This window comes from Genypterus blacodes, unplaced genomic scaffold (genome assembly GCF_046128005.1).
Source record: "Genypterus blacodes isolate CSIRO-AG114 ecotype Tasmania unplaced genomic scaffold, CSIRO-AGI_Gbla_v1 ptg000156l_1, whole genome shotgun sequence".
Lineage (NCBI taxonomy): Eukaryota > Metazoa > Chordata > Actinopteri > Ophidiiformes > Ophidiidae > Genypterus > Genypterus blacodes.
In genome coordinates this window covers 7389399-7407012 of record NW_027466957.1, presented here as the reverse complement: position 1 = coordinate 7407012, position 17614 = coordinate 7389399, and the positions used below count along the sequence as shown (strand labels likewise).

General features: G+C 40.9%; 2 protein-coding genes across 2 annotated transcripts; both read left to right on the top strand.

Annotated features, from left to right (window-relative positions):
* Positions 1–1564: 1564 nt before the first annotated feature.
* On the top strand, positions 1565–9008 carry cdh26.1 (cadherin 26, tandem duplicate 1). The gene is made up of 19 exons (XM_076167142.1): positions 1565–1708; positions 2720–2782; positions 2870–2974; positions 3128–3289; positions 3369–3513; positions 3733–3905; positions 4010–4138; positions 4257–4439; positions 4545–4807; positions 4923–5065; positions 5185–5415; positions 5519–5740; positions 5868–5992; positions 7024–7092; positions 7463–7534; positions 7609–7683; positions 7852–7887; positions 8000–8062; positions 8159–9008. Exons 1-19 carry the CDS (start codon positions 1679–1681, stop codon positions 8375–8377), a joined length of 2508 nt encoding a protein of 835 aa, XP_076023257.1. The 5' UTR covers positions 1565–1678; the 3' UTR covers positions 8378–9008.
* Positions 9009–11467: 2459 nt separating this feature from the next.
* On the top strand, positions 11468–17523 carry LOC143013349 (cadherin-13-like). Its single transcript, XM_076166939.1, has 17 exons — positions 11468–11600; positions 11918–12037; positions 12133–12279; positions 12393–12537; positions 12648–12817; positions 12930–13061; positions 13153–13335; positions 13467–13780; positions 13869–14011; positions 14111–14335; positions 14458–14685; positions 14801–14919; positions 15058–15138; positions 15259–15288; positions 15625–15729; positions 15841–15918; positions 16003–17523. The coding sequence occupies exons 1-17, from the start codon at positions 11532–11534 to the stop codon at positions 16207–16209; spliced, it is 2496 nt and encodes an 831-aa protein (XP_076023054.1). The 5' UTR covers positions 11468–11531; the 3' UTR covers positions 16210–17523.
* Positions 17524–17614: the final 91 nt, after the last annotated feature.

Below are 17614 nucleotides of genomic sequence, written 5' to 3'. Positions count from 1 at the left end.
TAAGCAAATGACAACCTGACTGCTCTGCTCTATGTTGGTCCATACACAGAATGTACATGGATACGCTTGCATGATGAAGCAATTTTACGCACAACCAGAAATTCGGGCCTGAAGTCAAAACAAGCTGATGTTTTCACAGCACGAAAACACAAATCACAAACATGACATTGATTGACACTCAAGATGAGTCATCTTATTCTCTGAGTCACTGACTGGCAGAGCTGGTTTATTGTTTCTCTGTAGCACAGGAAAAAGAATTTATTCTTAGTTTCTTCAAAGGGCACAATATATCATTACATTAACCATTACAGAAAGTGAAAATTCTGTTGAGTTGCCTGTTTGTCAAACCACAAATGTGAAGGTCTTGTTTGTAAGCTAAACTGCTCAGTGTGAATATAATATATGTAATCTATAGGTCTTTTCCCCCAAATTGGAGTGTAACCCTGCCTGCTGCACAAAAGACCCCAAGGTCATTGTGATTCTTAATAATAAGAATGAATAGGAAATCAATACCTGCAAGACAAAGGGAGTGGCGACACATCCTTGAAGTAGTAGCTGACTGACATGTAACACCATATGTCAAATTAAAATGTTACTAAAGGCCCAGAATACCAATGCATTATTTTCACATATAATGATCAAGCACTATGTATTTATGTGCTTACTTTGGTACCGCAGGCTTATCAGTTAGTTGATTTTTGTCAACTAATGAACACTAATGGACTCCTTGAGGACATGGAAAGGGCCCAACTTTGATTTGTGTTTCCAACTTTCAAAGAGGTGAGAAAAGAAAGCTGTCTGCAGTCATAACATGGCAGAGGCTTGTGATTTTTAACATCTGGGCATCTGATACATCTTCGGCATTCTAGGTGGTCCATTCAATTCTGGTTCACTCAGTATTAACATCTTTATTATTTTACTCCCGGGATATTAGCATAGTGACAATGGTCAAATATATAGGATTGTTTCTTTCTCTCTCTACTTCTATGAACTGTATCAAATCACTGCTGATATGCATTAAACAAAAATGATCCCAGCATGTTTACTGAAAGGTGCAGCACAGCGCTCTGCTGAAACACAACGACGACAACAAACACACTCACACACATTGCTACGTTTCCAGTCCACTAAGGTGCTCAAGGGTATAAACGGCACATACACTCACACACGGCTCCCCTGGCTCCAGCCGGGGACTTTTATGCTGGGAGCTGACGGTAGTAACCAATATGCCACTGTGTGTGCTGTACGTCAGACATGAATAAGACACGGTAACCTGAGTTAAAGAGGTGAAAGGGCATACACCTGAACCTATGGAGGGGCTGCAAAGAATGTTGCACAGCCAGTTCACTTCATCTGAACCACACACTCACATGCAACATAGGAAGAGGCCAAACTTGAACATACACAAAGCACACCACACATCTAACGTGTATCTTACACACAAATAATATGCAAATGCACACACACACACGCAACACACACGCACACATAAACACAAACACTACAAACACAAACTCCTATTCACTTGTAGTTGTAGAACAAACAGTGCTATGTTCACAGGGTAGTCAGTATACCTGTTGCCTGCAGGCATTGTGGGCTGTCTTCTACTCTACATGATTCAACTGCCTTTGCTCTGTTCAGGCACTCTAGCTGAGGATATCACGGCAAGTGGACCACGATGAGGACAATTTCATTATTTCTGTTGACGGTAGGCTTGAAATTGTTTATAACCTTATAACATAATCACATCAGCCTTTGAGTTTGGAATTATACTATCAACTACAGTAGTTAAGAACGCTGTGTACTTCTACATTCATAACACTGCTAAAGCTACCAGTTGAACTGCGCGCAATAAAAAAAGTCATAACATCACCAGGGTAAAACTGCATTAGAAATAAAGTCGCTTCAGAGAGAAATCTATGTACATTTGTATATTTGAAGACCTCACAACTTCATACAACACCATAATAAATATGGCTTCAATTGCCAAAGTGACAGATGAAAAATATAAATGTCAAGCTGCTTTAAAATTTGTAAAGGTTTCCATCCACTTGCATGACTGACATTTGATAAATTAACTTCTTTGTCAAAAAATTGTGGCGGTATTTTTCGATTTGTCCTACTAAAAAAAATTGCAATTGCTCCCACTTACAGACGTAAGTTAACTCCTTACTAACTTGCAGGTTTTATGATCAGCATATTGTTTAGTTTCGCATTGCACGGCTAACAAACATCAACCAGAAAATGCTATTTAATAAGGTACATGCTTCAGGTATTGATTTGCCAAAATTATACGCTTGTTTGGCTGAATGTATTTTGGAGTACATGCACGTAATAAGGTCAGAACACTTTTTCCTAGTAATAATGGAGATCATATATATCTGTTGCTTTTTAAATGTTCTGCGGCTGTGGCTTCTGGCTGTTTCAATTTCTATCTACTTGTACCTCATATTGCCTATTTTACCTCAGGGTCAACGTATAAAGTTTAACAACAACAATAGGAATAATAATACAACCTTCCTTCTTTCTCTCTATCCCTCTCTCTCCATTTCCCCCTCTCTCTGTATAATAAATGATGTCTAAAATACCCTTTAATTGCATGCGCAATGTCATGTAAAATGTTTGCTTCAATAAAAAAATAGCAAAAAAAAAAAGGAAATAAAAATGAAATGGATGAATGATACTGTGAACTAAACATCAGCTGTTCATGTTGTTTTAGGTTGCATTAACCCTTGCAGAGGCTAAAAATGACAAAGCTAGACACACCAAACGTGCAAAGCGGGTAACTGTTTTACTTTTTGCATTACAAAATCATCCAGTCATTATTTGCAACTAACTGAAGTAATAAGTCTTTATTTAATACCTCCAGTGGTTCCAACCGGAGCTTTTGTCGCGTTCTAAAAGACGGTGGGTTTTGTCCACAATTGAGGTACAAGAGGAAGACCCTGGACCATTTCCCAAAGAAGCTGCAAAGGTGAAGACGTCCTTGAATTGTTGCTGATTGTAGCTTGATTGTAAAGATGAATTACCTGTGAATGTGTCAACTCAGTATCCTACAGTCTTGGACCCTCTGACCCTGTCCTACATGTGGACAGTAACAAGTTATTTTTTGGTGTCTCTTCACTAGATGTTCAACGACAAGATAAACTATAAGGAAAAAAAACACAAGTTCCGCATAAGTGGGACTGGTGTGACAGAGGATCCAAAGGGTGTGTTCTCCATCGATGAACACACTGGGGTAGTTTATACCCATCACCCTATCGACAGGGAGCAATACCAGCTCTTCCACGTGAGCGAATATTGGATTATTACTGGTCCTAAAATTGAATACACATACAAACCATTTTAATGAGCATCTTTATCCACAGATCAAGTTTGATATCCTGGACACGGAAAACAACCCAATAGACAAGGAACTGGCATTTAATGTGGAAATAAAGGACATCAACGACAACGCACCTCGCTTCATGCATTCTGTCATGAAAGCCGTTGTGAAGGAAAATGTGCCAGAAGGTGTGGACATAGTTGGCATTAATGGCTCATAGAGTGTGTGAATATTCTCCAAGGTCTTGTTAGGACCAAACATAAAAAATAACATCAAGTAAAAACAGGTCATCGGGTTATCCCTGGGTCAAGACAGACATAAGGTTGATCCAATGTTCTCCTGTTCCTTATTTCATACCTTTTATAACACCTTCCTCTCCTGTGCTACATCTCCTTAACTTGTCTAAGGGTTTTTGCCAGGGCAACTGATTGTCTGGGACATTGATCAGGCGAATACGTCAAACTCCCAAGTTACCATCAGCATGATCTCACAGACGCCCGAAGTACCCAAGATTACTCTGGAACAGTTTCCTAACACCAGAATGGCCCAACTCAAGTTCACAGGATGCTTTGACTATGATGTAAGGCTTAGTCAGTGACGTCCAGCAGCAGATACATATCCATTTACATATGAGCATTCTCATTTGTAAGTGTAATATCTGAAATAATATATTTTACATTTCAGAAAGAAAAGAAGTACACTATTATTGTTGAAGCAAAAGATCATGGAATACCGCAACTCTCCTCCACTGCCACTGTTAACATCAATATTGTTGACGCAAACAGCCATCTGCCCACATTCAAGGAGAGAGAAGTAAGTGTTCTTATTATTGAAACATGATCATTATTATTACAAATCAAGTTTTTATTGTAAAAATCACATATTAAGTCGATCTGTAATGTTAAAGATTGAAAATGTTTTGCCTTTCTAGTACCATGGCCAGGTGTTAGAAATGAAAATGCAAGAGGTTTTAAGAATTGCAGTGGACGACAAGGACAAGCCGAACACACCGGCCTGGCGTGCCAAATACTTTTTCATTAAAGGAAATGAGGCGGGGAACTACAAATTGGAAACTGACCCCAAAACTAACGAGGGCATTCTGTCTGTTATCAAGGTAATTCTGCTTACCTCACTCACAGGAATCGATTCATGTAAATTTGACAAATAATGTATCACGAACAGCCGTTCCTCTGGTACAAAACTCTTGTCTGTCTTCCAGGGGAAGGATTATGAGAAAACTTCAGTCACCACCCTGCTGGTTGGAGTAAAAAACGAGGAGGACTTATTTTTTTGTAAAACTCAAGGAGCAAATACTCCTCCTCCTCAACCTGATTCAGTCAACATCACAATGAAAGTTATTGACGTCAACGACCCACCTAATTTTCTTCCGACAAGGGTGAAATTGTATCAGAAAGAAGAGGCGTCACCAGGGCAGCTGCTGCTCAAGCCAAAGGTTGAGGATCAAGATTCTACTTCTGTCAGGTTTGTGTCCATATACTTTATCAGAGCAGTGACCAATCTGGAATAATCATTTGGGGTAAGCGACTTCAATTCAAAAACAAGCAGAATGTTTAATATGTTCTCTTGCTGTGATCAGGTTTGTGGTGTTAGAAGATAAAGCTCAGTGGGTGGCCATTGATGAGAAAACAGGACACGTCACATCAGTGAAGGCGATGGACAGAGAGTCACCCTTTGTCCAAAACAACACTTACAAAGTTGTCATCGGTGCCATAGATAATGGTATGGAAGAGTTCTACATAAGCAGAAGTTAATGGACTAAAGCTACAGCTAAAAATTTAATTCCGATTTGATCACGCAGTGGTAACATTAGGGGGTTTTCATTTGCTGTGTTTACAAAGGTGAACCACCAGCCACAGGCACAGGCACAATCGAGATCCACCTGAGGGATATCAACGACAATGGTCCAAAGCTGATCAACAAAGGTGTTTTTATATGTGGTAACAAAGCTAACACGGTCATGGTGCAAGTTGAGGACATAGACGAAACTCCATTCAGCGGACCCTTTTACTTTAACCTGGATGATGCTGATAAAGCAATTTCGGAGCAATGGAAACTCAACCCCAAGTATGGTAAGAACATACAGTACAAACCCTTCTTACTCACTGTATGGACCATCACTGGCTTTCTATGGGGGATTCATCTGCTACCACGTGCTTCTCTTTGTATATCCAGGTGATGAAGCTGGGCTTACGAGCAAGAAGACACTTCCTTATGGTAACTACTCTGTCCCCCTGATCATAAAGGACCACCAGGGTGTGGTGTCAAAGGAAACATTGGAAGTGCTGGTGTGTGACTGTGAAGGCAAAGATGAGTGCCGTAGAAATCTCCCATTCAAATCCACACTGGGAGCACCTGGCATTGGACTCATCTTTGTGGGACTTCTCTTATTTTTGTGTAAGTGTGGCAACTTGCAAAACTAATGTTGACTTAAACATTCGATAATCTGTATCTATATGTGTAGCTCTATCTTATTTATTATTACTAAACATAAACTCTGTGTTATTTTGATGTGTATCTGCAGTGCTGCTGTTGATCTGTTTGTGTCAGTGTGGCGGGAGGGACTTCAAGAACATCCCCATGGTGCAAGATGAGGGAAACCAGACCCTCATTAAGTACAACAAAGAAGGAGGTGGCTCTGAATGGAAGGTGTGTTTGCATTTCATAGCGTGCATGTGTGTGTGTGCATTTCAGATTAAACACATAATGCACTCAGAGAAACAACACCAATTCCACAAGCTGTGCAAGTTTAACGTGTCAAGTTCAAGACATTATTGACAAAATGTTTATGTTGTCATCGTCATAGCGCCACTATCAGGTTGACGTGAACAGGAAAATCTAAACTAAGTACAAAAAGTAAGGAAATTTGTGTTTGGTAGATTACTTCTTTGTTGTAACAATGCTTCTTGGCAAAAAATCTTTGACCGTTGGAACAGCACGCCCAGGCTGATCCCACAAGTGTTGAATGGGGTTGAGGTAAGAACTGATGGCAGGCTATAACATATTCTCCACTCCCAAATTCTGAAGAAGTCTCTGATAAACTCCGCTCTGTGGGGGCGAGCGTTGTCATCTGGGAGGATAGAGTTTGGTCCCAGACTATAGAGATATGGGATTGCCACTGGTTGCAGAATTTCATCACGCTATCTCTATGCATTGAGATTGCTTCCAATGATGACAAGCCTGGTTTTCCTAGTCAGGGATATCAGCCCCACACCATCACACTGCCTCTACTAAAAGATATTACTCTATTGGTGCATTGAACACTTGTGGGATCAGCTTGGGCGTGCTGTTCGTGCCGAGTCTCTGCTGCTCATCCTACAAATGCATGTTCCTCACAAATATGGCACCATTTTAAAGAGAACTTAACACTTTCCAACTGTAAAAGATTTTTTGCCAAGAAGCATTGTAACAACAAAAAAGTAATCTGCCAAACACAACTTTCCTTACTTTATGTGCTATGTTCGTATGCAACATTTTGTGACAATGGAGCTCAAACTGCTAAAACTCAACAAACCCTATCAACTTGTCAAATTTGATGACATTTGACTACAAGCTGTTATTGCTGTGACCGACTCATGGACAGACAGACGCCAGTGGCTTTCTAATACCTTAGCTGTATAAGTGTGTTTTGTACTTGTGTGCTACTGTAAAGAATTTGTAATGCTTGTCTTTCCTCCCAGTCTGAGCCCAATCTCCTCCTGACGCCTATCCCACCCATGGGAAGCGTAGTCAAACAGTCCACAACACAGGTACGTATCCTTTCTTTCCTTTCGCCTGTTGGTTGACATTTCTATTCTAGTTTGGGTGTGTCAGTGTGGTTAGTATCAGGGTGATTGTGTCTCTGAAAAGCTCCAATACTGACGCCAAAGAGCTCTGACTGTTTTTAAAAATGAAGGTCACATTCCTGTACAATCCCATGTAAACCTCATGTTTCCACGCGTCTATGCGAGGTGACGCGTAGATGTGTCAAAGACTGATGTAAAGACTGTGGTTGGGATGTATGTGGTAAATGCTTGTATGGCATACGACTTGGATTACTTGAGTTACAGGAGGGAGTTTGTTTCAAAGCTCTATTTATATTTGGCTTTAATCGTAATAATTTTGTTCTGCTCTGCTTAGGTGTCATCAGTGCCTCAAACACTGATTCGGGAAATGGACGTACATCGATACAACAGCTCCAACCACAACCAGGTGAGTGACACAGCTTTGAATGAATAGTTCACACTCGACTCCCCCACATTGATTTAACTACATTTTCCTTTCAGATGACCTCTCAGATGACCTCTATGGGCTGGCAGCCACGAGGAGAAACTCTGAGAAGCCAGGGAGGTCAGGGGATGGTGAGTGCCTCCTTCACATGAAAACAGTTACATCTCTCTAATCTAAAAGCGGGCATATGTAACGTTTGAGTTAAGAGATAGAATGTTAGATAATTAATATTCAACGTGGATGAAATTGAACAGCTGCGGCTAGTGAGACTGTATTAGTGACTATTTCTTCCCTTTCAGTACTCGACATGGGCTTCAAACAGGAACAGCTACCAGGTATATAAGCAGATGAAGTGTGCGCTCATTTCAGTGTGTGTTCGTTGCATTTCTTTGTGCGTTTCCATCTTCATTTCTTACTTAATTTATTTAATTTGCTCTTTGTGAACAGAGCGGTTCATCAAAGTACGACACCATGTGGGCCAATCAACACATTGCAGGTCTATTAGATAGGGTAAGAGCCTTTACCTACCGATGCCACTTTGTGAATGTGTTCAGGTACTTATCATCAGCATGGCAGTGACAGTTGTTGATCTTTGATGTTCCACAGAGAGTACAGGCGGTTGGTGAGGCCCCAGTAGACCACCCAGTATACCTGCCCTGTAGCTACGGCTACGAGGGAGATGGCAGCATGTGCCACTCAGTGGAAGCTTTATCAGTCAGCAACTTGGGAGACGATCTTCACTTTCTGGATGATTTGGGGTCAAAGTTCAACACCTTAGGAGCCATCAGTCACAAGAAATTTTGTGAAAGAAACATCCAGCTTTGAATAAACAACGCCGAAACTGGAATATTCAGCCAAGTCGATCATTGCCCCCGTCTTTGCAATTGTGATTGTGGACTGATCTTGTGACGAGGTCATGTGAGGATTTTACACTGTGGTACTTGAATTTAGTTTTTGTGAAATTTTGGACACATGCCGAGCCATCCCCTGTCACAGCTTCAGTTTTTACAACAATGATTTAAATTCTGTATTTAGCTTGAAGACAAAAGATGGACTTAGTGCAGTGTATTAAGTGTCACGCCCTGATGGCTCAATACGTTTTTTTTGGACAGTGACACGGTGTGCTGGTGTGGTTTTGACTATTGCTGACACTCCTCGGTGTTATACAGTTTCTAGCTCTACAAGTTTTATTGCCAACAGTATTAGCCTGATATTTACTCTGCAAAAGCTTTTTTGTATTCAGGCTAGGGTTATATATCTCCTACAAACCATGAATAGTTAGTCAGTGAAAATGTGTGAAAATGCAAACGTAAATGTGACCTTTCCTTGGTGAGCTGGTATTAAGGTAGTTTGGGAATAGGGGTGAGTTATAAAAGAGATGTGTGATCCTAAAAGCAAACTTTGTGCAAGGTTTCCAATTGTACTGTGCTAGTAATCAATAAACATGATAAGTACACTGAAAGTTTTGATCTGATCTTGTACACATACTGTGGTACAACAGTACACTCCAGTGGCAAAGTGTCTTTCCCTGAGCCATCCACCAACACAAGATGGCATCAAACCACCTCGTTCCGATCATGCACATTAACCCTTTAATGGTCCCATGAAGACATAATTGGTAGAAAATGAGAATAAACATTAGAGAAACGGACAGAAATGATTGATTGAACTGTCTTGATATAACCTTTCAAACCATTTGGTTGATCAAACCTTTAAGCATTATTACAAAATTACTTTAAATCTTGTGTGCTCTTCATCAACATCTCTGTATCCATATGCAAAAAAATATAAGTTTACCAATGAATTCTGCACTAAAGTCCTGGTGGAATTCTCAGGTATAGCTTCCTTCATCTTAACGGCAGACTTGTCTCAAAAGTTGTTGAAAGTGAAAAGGTGATCAAAAGTTAAATATGTAACAAATCACTTCATAGTAAATACTATGATATGGCATTTGTTTGGCTCAGGAAGCTGTCTGTGTGTCAAAATGGGGACTGGAATATAACTTGCAGAAGGCTGTGGCTGAGAAAAAAGTGGCATCAAAATGCCGTTATCGTTTGTATGTATTGTATGTTCACACGACATTAACGGCCTCCGGCTTACTCCGTGTGACTGCGCGAACCAGGGCCACCATCCAACTGTGTTTTTATTTGACAGATTTAATTTACAATCTATCTTATAAGCAGCGACTGATAGACTGATCCTCGGTTTATGAGCTGAAGCAGTGGAACTTGTTTTTGATTCATCAGCCATAACGAGGCAGGCCAGATATGTTTGAGGTGCTGCAGAGATGAAAATGTGCAAATGTGCAAATCTGACATACTGACAACTGCTGGTTTCAGTAAAGTATTCATCTTCTCTCAATGATCGCAAAAATCTGGGTGTCCGGTTGTGTTGGTTTTTCAGAAATGTTTGAATCAAAGCAGTTGGCAAGTGTGTTCCAAGCTACAGCTAATGGTAAAGCACATACATCACTGGGAGGGCATCTGTCAAAACCAGACAACACCCACACTATTACACACGAATGATATAGAAATAGACTCACTATAAACACAGAAATTTACACAGAAATTGCTGTTGCGCTGTTTGTCACCCTACTGTCTTAATTAACTTGAACATTACAAAGCCTAGTTCTCTTCAGGGTCTCAGGTCTCAGGTCTCCTCTCTCTCTCTCTCTCTCTCTCATGTTATGAAACAAAGGTTAAATAATGATAATGATAATAGTAGGCAACTAAAACGCCACAGCGGAGGAGGTTGTGTAATCCTTTAACCCCTTTTTTAATTAATTTTTATCACCAATTTTTATTTGACGTCTGGATGCAGATAAAATCAAGATGACACATGATAAATTATATCTGGATTTGTGCCTGTTTTTTATTTCGTTCAAGTGTAATAGTTTATGGCACAATGGCAAAAATGTCCTGACATGCCCTGTGAAACAATAAATAAAACCCCTTTTCCCAGCTCAGCAGGTGGACAAGGACTGAAATCTGCCGACATGTTTGTTCCTGCCACAAAACAAGCAACCAGAGCTGAAAAAAATGTTGTTCTTGGCTGTGGCGTACATAAAAGACAGCAAATATGATTGATGTGGCGTCCTGGGTTTGCAGTACTTCGTTGGCGTATGTAAACAACACAAAAAGGTGATTCAGTGACATGCTCGCGTGACTAATTCTCACCCACCCAATGCTACAATGTTTGGCTCCGTGACCAGATTCCTGCTCTGTAGACTTAAGGTCAGATGGTGAAGAAGTCCAAATGACGATTAATAAAGTATCTTAAGTATCTTAATGTATCTTAAGTCGACTACATGACATCGGTCTGCTTCATCTCTCAGACTTGGACTTGGGTTCTTTGTTTGTGTTGTGTCATAATGAAGAATTGAAAAGCAAACAAAAGCTGCATGACGTATTCACCTCGAGGACTATTGTAATTTTAAAAAGGCAACTTCACATTGTCAGCTTTGAGTGTCCGTGTGAGGTAAAGTTATATGTGTCGAGGTGGTTTTTCTTTTTTGTAACTTGTAAGGAAACAATGTATGTGCCTAGACATGTGCACGTGTGTGTGCGCGTGTGAGTGCGTGTGCCTGTGCCTGTGCCTGTGCGTGTGCCTGTGCGTGTGCCTGTGCGTGGCTGTCCGTGTGTTTGCGTGTGCACAAGTGTTTGTGAAAATGATTTCCAAGTAATACTACTATTGGAAGTATTGTTCACAACACAGAGATCTGCTTAATCCAGGTAACTCCTACTGTCATACTGAACAACAAATGTCATTTACAAAATGAAAATTATGCAACCTCCTCTCAGGCCAAGTCCAACAACTAAATAAATATTACCCAAGAACGGCGAGATGTAAAATGCTTCCAGGCTGCGCCCTCAGGGAGCATGTCAGGAAGTTTCATCAACCCCCTCCCACTCACAGGTAGAGTATATCAGAGCGGCACCTTCAACATACTGACTTACAGTACATTCAGGTGAACATACGAATGAGATGTGATAACATATTATCTGGATACAACATGGAAATGCTGCACCTCAGTCTTCTCATTATGCTGGTAAGAATCTGATGTCTACATCTTTCTGAAAATAAGGGTTGACAATTCTGAGAAATTCTTAAAATTGCTTTTCTTTGAACAATCTTACAAGTCCGTAGGAATGTGGATTGGAGGCTATGTACAAATGAAAATGTATCTTTTGACAATTTGCATCAGGTACAATATTTGCATAATCGGTTGTCATTATATTCCTAATTTCATGATTACCAACCAATTACCTCTGAACACATTCCGAGGTGTGTTCAGAGGTAATTGCACGAATGTGTGGAACCGAAGTCATTGACAACCACACAGTAAACAAGTCTCTGCTTTTGCAGTGTGTGGGCCTGCAGGGGTCATCGTCAGACATTCTGCAGCGACAGAAGAGAAACTGGATCATAGATTCCTTTTCGATCGAGGAAGAAAGTAAAGGACCTTTCCCATATAAACTCGGCAAAGTAAGTATCACAATGCTTGGATGTGAACAGCAACACGTGGGGATGCAGTTATGCTGCCGTCATATCAATGCTGCCATTTGTTTCACTTCCTGCAGATTGAACTTGAGAAAACGTTCACGTATTTCACACTGCACGGTGAAGGTGTGGATAAGGATCCAAAAAACCTTTTAACCATCAACAAAGACACAGGGGAAATTTTTGTCCATGGCAGTGTAGACCGTGAGAGATATCCAGATCTCAAGGTGAGACACAATTGATTAAATGGCATTGATACTGTTCTTATGGAAAGCTTAGTTTATATTGACGTGTGTAATTATATTTCCACATGATGTTAACCTGTAACGTTGCACTGCAGCTGACATTCAAAGCAATGGATGAAGAGAAACATGTTATAGACACACAGCTGGGTGTGGACGTGTCAATATTGGACATAAATGACAACCCTCCTTTGTTTGGTAGAAAAATATATGAAATCAGCGTGAAAGAGGCAGCCTCACAAGGTAAGTTGCCATTCATTGAATATTTCCTCAAACGATAGTGGAATTGATTAAAGTTGCTGCAAACGTCACAAACAGGCTAAGCATTAAACGTGTTTTCCCGATGCTGACAGGAACAGACCTGGTTACAGTTATGGCTTCTGACATTGACATCCTGGAGCCCAATCGTAAATTTGATTTAAAAATGCTCTCAGTCACTCCTGAGCCTTCTGACTTGGAGTTCAACTTTATTGCCAAAGGGGACACCGGGACCATTTACTTCAAAGGATGTCTGGATCATGAGGTAAAAGGAAACAAATCAAAACAAAAATCCGATGATGCTTTAAGATTTTACATGGGTAAAAAAATGTAAAGGGTCATTTTCCAAAGTGACCACGTGTGTGCTCACCCCTCAGAAAGCAGATAAATACACCATCAAACTGGAGGCCAAAGATCGTGGAGAGAAAATCCAGCTCTCCAGCACAGGTGAAGTCATAGTGACCATAGAAGACGGAAATAACCATATTCCTCTTTTCACAAGACAAAGTGTAAGCAATCATTTCTTCCTTCAAGTATAAATGCAGGATCAAATAACTCACCTAGTATAGAATTGTATGATCTCTTATTATCTTATCTTAGGGTCCAGGAAGGGTGAAAGAAGGAGAGGAAAATGTTCTGGTTTTGCGTCTGCATGTCACGGACCAAGACAGCAAAGGTACGGAAGCCTGGAGGGCGAAGTATAAAATCCACGGCGACACAAACAACAACTTTAAAATCACTACTGACCCTGTGACTAACGACGGACTCCTGATGGTGGCAAAGGTACAACCACATGCTCTTAGACTATACCTGCTACAAACACTAAAGGGAACATGACAAATCAAAGAAACTGAACAAAACATAAAGAAGTGATATTCTTACATGTGGCTGTCTGTCTAATGTTTTTCTTAAAGCAACTGGACTATGAAGTAGAATCCGTGAAGAACCTGAGCATCAGTGTGGAGAATGAAATCCCTTATCAGTCGTGTAAAGTGCAGAGACGTAACACCAACGGCGCGTGGGACGTGGTCAAGATTGAGGGTGAGCCTGGGACGGGCCTGGTGCCGCCTCTGTCCGTCCGCCGTGTGACCCTGAGGGTGGAGGACGTCAACGAACCGCCTTTCTTCACGCCAAGTGTCAAAGACGTCAGGGCGATGGAAAATGTGCCTGTGGGACACTATCTGGAGACGTTTACAGCAAAAGACTTGGATTTCAAAAGCCATGTCAAGTAAGTCATGACGCTAAATATCTGTCCAGCTTATTGGAGTATTTGAGACACCAAAAATGTATCAGAGGTAATAAATGTGTATGAATAGGTACAGAAAAGGAGAAGATCCTGCTGACTGGGTGACGGTGGACCCCAAGACCGGAAAAGTAACCACATCAAAAGTCTTGGACAGAGAGTCATCTTTTGTGAAGAACAATGTGTATAAAGCCACAGTGTACGCTGTGGACAATGGTACAACCTCCATGATCACATACACAGGCCACACACAACAGTCAGAATTTCTTCACTTGCTGAAAACGAAAACTTACTACATATTTTACGCTCCAACAGGATTGCCTCCATTGACAGGCACTGCAACCCTCAACATCCACATTAAAGATGAGAATGACAATGTTCCGTCCCTTTTGGTGAACTTTGTGGACATATGTCAATCTGATGGACCCACTCAGGCCAATATCACAGCCTTTGATCTGGATGAAGAACCCTACAGCGGACCATTTAGGTTCAAGCTCCATGGAGACGTCGAGGGCAAGTGGAGGGTTGAGCCAACTTATGGTAAGACTGAATTATGACAACTCCTTTGTAATTCAAACATGGCTAAAACACCAACCTATAAGTCTCTCTCTGAATACGTCATGACAACTACCCCGCTCCTACTTTATCCACTTTATCTACAGGTTACTCAGTATCCCTGATAAAAGAGAAGACTGTTCATTCTGGACATCATGAGTTGGTCCTGGAAGTTTCTGACCTTCAGGACCATTCCGCTAAACACAACCTGTCCATAGCTGTTTGTGAGTGCTTGGACGCGAGGAGGCCTAACTGTCGCATCCGCAAAGCCGCAAGTTCCTCAGCAGGAGGGGCCGTGCTTGGGATTATGTTTTTTGCTGCACTGCTCGTTGTAGGTAAGGAGGCACATCACTATGAAGTATTGGTTATTGTCAAGAGGAGTCTTTGTGGAATTGCTATCAGTCTGATTTGTGAAAAGAGAAGAGTGAAGACGCTGGCTTTATATTGCAGGTGTTCTTCTGTTCGCTCTTCTGTTGTCCTGTAAGAGAAAGACCAAGGACATCCCAGATGAAGGTTCTGGAGAACATTTGATGATATCTAACACAGAGATAATGGGAGTTGACTGTGAGGTTTGTAGGTTTTCTATCCAGAGTTGAACATGACAGGGTCCATGAGCTTAATTTCAGTCAGAAGTCTCTCAAGATATATGGTATTATTATGAATGTTGGTTTTTTTAAGAATTAAAAATTGCTTTTGTGTTACAACAGGTTGTTTTCCATCCATCCATCCAAGGAAACTGTGAAAATATGGTAACAGCCACGAATTTTTGGACCGTAGGGACAAGGCCAGTAAGTGCAACGACTTCGGAAATAGCAAAGCAACATATTTGTATGGGCACAATGTATCACTAGCATGACTGCAGTACCTGTCGTGCACAGCAAGGTTACTTAAAATGTTTTGTCCTCCAGCCAGGGAGGACTACGCTGGAAAGTGCCTCGGTATGTATCACAAGAATTCTGTTTAAAGATAAGGGTGTGAACACAAATACAACTTGAGCTGGATTAACACATCAAAATCAAATAATCACAATGAACTTTGACACCACTGACTTGAGAGTTCACTTGGATTTGAGCCATTGAAATGCGTCATACTTTTTTGTATTGTTTTACTTAACCTAAAACAATACAAATACTATGTTGACTGTAAAATTCAGCATGCAAATGAATTCAGCAGCATTACATTTGGTATAGAGCAAATTCTGACTTATTTAGGACTCAAAATTCTAAGTTTGCATTTGCATTTGCAGTTATTTGTTGGATTGTTTCATTTTACAGCATTTACGCAGATCAGCTAGTGTGAGGGTGAGCGAATCGTTCCACACAAACAAAGACCTGCGCCAAGGAGCAGCAGGGTATCAACACAGACACTCCAAGTACAGGGTAAAGTCATTTATACAGTGTTGTACAAATATTCCACTTATGAGTTTTTGTGTTACTTGTTATGCTATTTGAAAAAACATTGAGGCCATTTGTTTCTCCCTGATCCCTCAGTCTTGGGCGCCACCAAGTAAATACTCCATGAGGCAACAGCAACAACATCCCTACGGACTCACTTATCTGTTAGATAAGGTAAAAATCACACGTTGCTCAATTCTGGCTTATGTTTCTGTCATTTCATTTTAACATTCCGTTTTCCGTTTTTCCTTGGATTAGAGGTTGTTCGATCTCCAGGCACGAGAAAAGGAGCTGGACAATGACACCCCTCACTTGTACGCTGATGAGGGACGCTTGAGGACAAACACTGAGCTAGACGCTATTTCCATCACCGAAATTCCCTTTGACCCAGAACTGGACCTGGACCTAGATCGCAAGTTCACAACACTGGCCTCCATGTGCATGCCGGATCCCAGCACTGCATGAAAAATGCCAAACGCAAAAGACAACAGCAAACTTCCTATCAGATACAGAGCAGCATCTAAATTGTAGTAATCAATCGCAAAGTTGATTCAGGGGATTTTATAAAGCAGTATTCACAATCTTTATTATGGAATGGTACAAATGGTCAGGGAACGGTTGGAAATACTCGACATGCGATTGTCAATTGATCAGCCAAACGAAAATATGTGTGTGGGAGTAAATAGAACACCGGTTGAACATGATAACTCACGAAATAAGGACCATGGGTGCCGTGGAAGCTCCATGGAAGTCTGTATCTCGTGAGCCATCGCATGATCGCTCATGATAGAAAACATGTGTTTGGGAGTAAATAGAATACCGGTTGAACATGATGACTCACGAGATACGGACCATGGCTTCCATGGAAGCTCCGTGGAAGTCCGTATCTCGTGAGTCATCACATGATGGCTCACCAGAAACGGACCATGGCTTCCAAGGAAGCTCCGTGAAAGTCTGTATCTTGTGAGCCATCGAGTTCAACCGGTTGTGTTTGTTTTGACACAAACTGCACTGTGAATTTATGTGAAGGTGTGTCTGTGCATTAAGTGTGTGCTTCATATGCATGTGGGAAAGCAGTCTGTGTGTTTCTTAAACTGAAGGCAGATGTTGACCACTTTTACTTACTTACTTTGAATACATTTTGAGGTAACAGGTGGAGTACATATCTATGGAGGTGTACAGTGAGAAAGGCAGTGTTACACAAGTTGCCATCTTTCCCAATTTACTAACGCTTTCCACATCGTTTTTTAATGGTGGAATTACAGAGCACTGTACTTAGTTAATGCTGTTCCAGCCTAAGGGGGTGTGTAGGCCTTAGTTTCTCACGACTTTTTCAGTCAGTAGGCCTGCCCTTGTCGCCTCATTTAGTGTCAACATGTGTGCTTGCAATTTGTGTTTTATTTTCTGTCTTGCAGGGGTGGGTGTCCATTTAATTGCAAAGATCACTTTCTTCCTGATTTTTGGCAAGTTGCAGAGTTTATAATTGCCATTTGTTTCCCCTCACCTGGCTGCCTCTTCTTTTGTGTTAGATTAGTTTGGGGTTTTGTCTTGCCCCAACTGAGGCATTTGTATAGTTGTATTTTTTTTACTGCAGAGCGCAAAGACACAGTTGTAAAAGGTTGTTTCTACGGGTAAAATATATTTAATCTATGACAGACAACATGGTGTGTGTGTGTGTGTGTGTGTGTGTGTTTGTGTGTGTGTGTTTGTGTGTTTTGTTAGTTAATTAATTTTGTGTGTAAAAATCCTGTTCATATACCAAAATAAAATTGAAATCCATATTGCAGCAAAACTCAAATTGCACAATGTTCCTGGCAAATTTTTTGTTATATCTATAAGACATCTATAAACTTTATCTATACATTTAGCA

Excerpts from the sequence above, each read along its gene's own strand:
- cdh26.1 (XM_076167142.1), top strand. The coding sequence starts at position 1,679 with ATGAGGACAATTTCATTATTTCTGTTGACG. Across the intron at positions 1,709-2,719 it reads TTTCATTATTTCTGTTGACG|GTTGCATTAACCCTTGCAGA; the intron begins GTAGGCTTGAAA and ends ATGTTGTTTTAG. Across the intron at positions 4,440-4,544 it reads GCATTCTGTCTGTTATCAAG|GGGAAGGATTATGAGAAAAC; the intron begins GTAATTCTGCTT and ends TCTGTCTTCCAG.
- LOC143013349 (XM_076166939.1), top strand. The coding sequence starts at position 11,532 with ATGAGATGTGATAACATATTATCTGGATACAACATGGAAATGCTGCAC. Across the intron at positions 15,139-15,258 it reads GGACCGTAGGGACAAGGCCA|CCAGGGAGGACTACGCTGGA; the intron begins GTAAGTGCAACG and ends TTTGTCCTCCAG. Across the intron at positions 15,289-15,624 it reads CTACGCTGGAAAGTGCCTCG|CATTTACGCAGATCAGCTAG; the intron begins GTATGTATCACA and ends TTCATTTTACAG.